Source organism: Rhincodon typus, chromosome 31, assembly GCF_021869965.1.
Source record: "Rhincodon typus isolate 14 chromosome 31, sRhiTyp1.1, whole genome shotgun sequence".
NCBI lineage: Eukaryota > Metazoa > Chordata > Chondrichthyes > Orectolobiformes > Rhincodontidae > Rhincodon > Rhincodon typus.
The window spans coordinates 3551916-3553729 of NC_063362.1; the positions used below are offsets into that span (position 1 = coordinate 3551916).

At 40.5% G+C, this 1814-nt stretch overlaps 1 protein-coding gene across 1 annotated transcript in view; it reads right to left on the minus strand.

The window, feature by feature from the left end:
- The window catches only part of LOC125486646 (cyclin-dependent kinase 11B-like), a 4281-nt gene extending 2893 nt beyond the window's left edge, over positions 1 to 1388 (minus strand). The window contains exons 1-2 of the mRNA XM_048615050.1: positions 1254 to 1388; positions 413 to 561 (exon numbers count right to left, since the gene is read on the minus strand). Coding sequence (XP_048471007.1) covers positions 413 to 498 — 86 coding nt within the window. The 5' untranslated portion in view covers positions 499 to 561; positions 1254 to 1388. The remainder of the gene's footprint in view (positions 1 to 412; positions 562 to 1253) is intronic.
- Between the last annotated feature and the right edge of the window lie 426 nt (positions 1389 to 1814).

Consider the following 1814-nt stretch of genomic DNA (forward strand, 5'->3'; position numbering starts at 1 on the left):
GAGATGTTAGGAAGCACTTCTACATGCAAAGGGTGGAAAAATTTCAGAAGTTCTTTCACGTGTTTTTTGTGGGGGTGAAAGATTGTCAGGTGTAGGCAGGAATGTAAAGTAATCATTTCAACTATGATTTTACTGAATTGTACAGCAGACTTGAGTCAAGCGGCCAGGGTAGTGTTCACAGTGTCGGGTTTCTTCTCAAAGGAATGCATCGGAGACAGTTCAGAGAGAGAGAGAGACGGAGCAAGGAGAGGACAGAGAGAGACAGAGGGGGGAGGGGAAGGAGAGAGGGGAGGGAGGGAGAGAGAGAGAGATGGAGAGATGGAGCAGGGAGGGAGAGAGAGACTTATGTCCTGTAACTTGTAGTAAATTAAAGCACACTGCTGAATCCACATGGTAGCCCCCTCACACTTACTTGTTCATGAGGTCAAAGCCTTGATCAGATAAAAGGGCCCCAAACCGTTTCCGCAGGTTGTTGAACGGATATTCAGTAAAGGTCATTTTCTTCACTGCAGGAAGTTCATTGTAACCAGGCCAGATCTTCTCACTTGGTGTGCCTAGCTCCTGCAAGGAGAAACATTTTAAACTGTAGCCTTCGCTTTCAATGATTCTATCAATGCAGTGTAACTACAAGGACCCTCTAACCAATCTAGCTTAGATCATCCACAGATTTCCAAGCATTTTATCAGTCCCTCTATCATTTGGAATCTATTTTATCAAGTTTTCAGGATTTGATGATCCACAAGGAAGAGAAGAAAAGGAACAGAACAAAGGAAATCGTTCAACACAGCAAAGGTATGACTGGATCTGATTGGCATCTTGGGGGTAGATGCAAAATGGCCAACTATTGCAAGAACAGCAAAGGCTGAGCAATTACAGGGACAGTAATAATCAATTCTTCTCTGAGGTAAAAAATACTGCATGAGGATTAAGGGTAGAATTCAAAGTGAATGTCTTGAAGTGGAAGGTGGAGGGAATCAGCTCCCATGGCAGGCAGCAGCTTTATCTTCAATACTATTAAAGGAACGTGCACAAGATCTTTTCTGGTGTATAACAATTGGGAACCCATCAAAAAAGGCAGGTTTGAAGCAAGTTCTACTGCAGGAAGTTAAAGTGTTTAGTACAAAACAAAGTTAACAATACTGACATTGCAGACAATCCAACATCTGCAGTTCTTTCAGCTTTTAAACAATACAGACATTAGCCTCACCTTTACAAAAATCAAGACTCATGCCCGTTTTAGTATGCTCACATACCTTAAAAATTTTGTTAATCTGATCAATTTCAGATTTCCCTGGAAACAAAGGTTTCTGAGTTAGGAATTCAGCGAAGATACAGCCCACTGACCATAAATCAATAGCAGTTGAGTATTCCTGCAAAATATAAAAGGTAGGATGTCAGCAGCAACATTTTCTCAACCACACTTCCAAAAGGAAACCCTAGAGTGACCTTACATTGACAGAACAGGTCAAGATACATTTTTAAATTTCCACTTTCAGAATCTTCAAACAATATCGATTATGTGTGAAGGTGATCATAGCCAAAGAACAGGCCCAATACTTGATCTCTTGAATATCAAGTGAAAAAGTGAATAAATCTCAACAGTGAAGCATACACTATTTAAAATGATGTGGACACGAATGTAACTTTACAAGACTGACAATAATAATCCATCAATTCTGCACATCTATTGCAAAATACCCTTCCCACATTCGCCTTAACTCAATGGAACAGTCACTTCACTTCTATTGAAATGAACTAGCTGTATATTCCAGGATTCAGTTCAACCAGGCAAGTGTGTATATGGGTGGCATGTG